The sequence below is a fragment of the Aureococcus anophagefferens genome (genome assembly GCF_000186865.1).
Source record: "Aureococcus anophagefferens unplaced genomic scaffold AURANscaffold_105, whole genome shotgun sequence".
In the NCBI taxonomy this organism is placed as follows: Eukaryota; class Pelagophyceae; order Pelagomonadales; family Pelagomonadaceae; genus Aureococcus; species Aureococcus anophagefferens.
Window position 1 is genome coordinate 18398 of NW_008705654.1, and position 1818 is coordinate 20215.

At 69.9% G+C, this 1818-nt stretch overlaps 1 protein-coding gene across 1 annotated transcript; it reads right to left on the reverse strand.

The window, feature by feature from the left end:
• Nucleotides 1-1184: 1184 nt before the first annotated feature.
• Nucleotides 1185-1481, reverse strand: AURANDRAFT_17005 (hypothetical protein; the record flags this gene model as incomplete). The annotated part of the gene is made up of 1 exon (XM_009044018.1): nucleotides 1185-1481. A coding segment is annotated over one exon (297 nt), but the record flags the coding sequence as incomplete, so codon positions are not given.
• Between the last annotated feature and the right edge of the window lie 337 nt (nucleotides 1482-1818).

Consider the following 1818-nt stretch of genomic DNA (forward strand, 5'->3'; position numbering starts at 1 on the left):
TCTAAAAAGAACCCGCCGAGAGAAAACGATCCGTCCAAAAATCAGCCGAAACGACTTCGATGTGACCGAGCTAGAGAGGTTTGAAGTTTGGCTGGAATAACCCAAATAGTTGTTGAATTCGGCACAGCTCCGCGCCCGGCTTGTCCCACGCGGACTCGCCCGTGACGCGGTGCACGAAGTAGGGCAGGCCGGAGTGCTCGTCGAACTTCTCCTCCCAGGGGTCGTCGTCGTCGCCGGCGGCCAGCGGGTACGGCGGCGTCTCCGGGGGCGGCTCCTCGGGCGCCGCGGCCTTCGCGGGCCCCCGCGGGTCCTCGCTCTCGTCCGCGGCCGGCGGGGCGATGGTCAGGCCCGGCGCCTCGACGGGGGGCTCCTCGTACTCGAGGCCCTCGATGGGCACGGGCGGCGGCGCCGGCGGCTCCGCCTTGGGCTCCTCCTCGGGCGACGGCGGCGCGTCCGCCTTCGCCGCGGCCGCGGCGGCCGCGCCGGCGTCGACGGCGCCGTCGCGCGACTCCGACGCCTCCTTGGCGACGTCGATCATGGCCTTGGCGCTCGTGGGCGACATGCAGGTGAAGGCCGTCGACCCGCGGTTCGAGCCGCCGCGCGTCAGCGAGTTCGCGCGGCTCGGCGACCTGGGCGGGGAAATTGTGGTTCAACGTGAGCGTTCCGCGCGCGTGCGTTTCAAAGCGAGCATCGACGCTTCGAAAGCGCTCCGAGAGCCGATCGCTCGTCCAAAAATCAGCCGAAACGAGTGGAACACGGCCGAGAGAGGAGCCTTTGAAGTCGGGCGCGTCGCGCGCTCTTCCCGCGCGGCTCGGCGACGGCTCCGCGACGTGGTGGTGCACGTCGTCGTCGGGCACGTGCTTGGCGACGTGGTCGTCGAGGAACTCCATGACGATCTCGTTGGCCTTGGCGTCGGGGCTGTGGGGCAGGTTCGTCGTCGACGTCGCGTACGCGCGCGCGACCGTCGGGTACAGCTCCGCGGCGAGGAGGCGGTTGCCCCCGGCCGTGAGGCGCGTGCGGTCGACCTCGTAGTTGAAGGCGTCCGTGGAGAAGGCCTTGTCGTTGACGTCGACGACGTACAGGAGCGCGTCGCCCGTCGCGTAGTCGGCCACGAGGCGGTGCAAGCGCGCGAACTTCTGGCAGAGCGCTTGCCCCAGGTCCTTGTGGTGCGGCGTCACGATCGGCGACACGTAGACCACGGGCAGCTCCGGGTGCACGCCGCGGAACTCGCGCAGCGCGCGCTTGAAGGTCTCGAAGGGCTGCTCCGGCGCGCGGCCCCACTCGAGGTCCGCCGCGCCGCAGCACCAGACGATGAGCCGCGGCCGCAGCGCGACGACGTGGTGCGCGTACGTGACGAGGTGCTTCGACATGGCGCCGACGAAGCCGCAGTTGACGACGGGCAGGCCGTGCATGTCCTTCTTCAGGGAGTCCCAGTTCTGGAAGGTCTGGCTCCCGACGAAGACGATGGAGCCCGCCGCGGGCTTGGAGCCGAAGACGGACCGCAGCTTGTTCTTGCCCTGGACGGCGGCGACGGCGCCGACGAGCGGCGACACCGCCTGCTTGGCGACGTCGTTCCCCATGGGGCTAAACCGCGGCGCCCAGCCTCTCTCCCGCCACCACCTTTGATTCGCCCCGCACGATTACGATGCATGGTGAAGAAGATACGGCCGCGGGCTATTGGATGATGATGGGGCCGGCGCGGGGCAGGGTCCTCGCCGTGGCGGCCGCCATCGCCGTGGCTCGCTTACGTCGCGGTGACTGTCGCGCCGTCGCAAGCGTCGCTGCGGCTCCAGGCGCTGGGCGGCTCTTGCGGCAGCT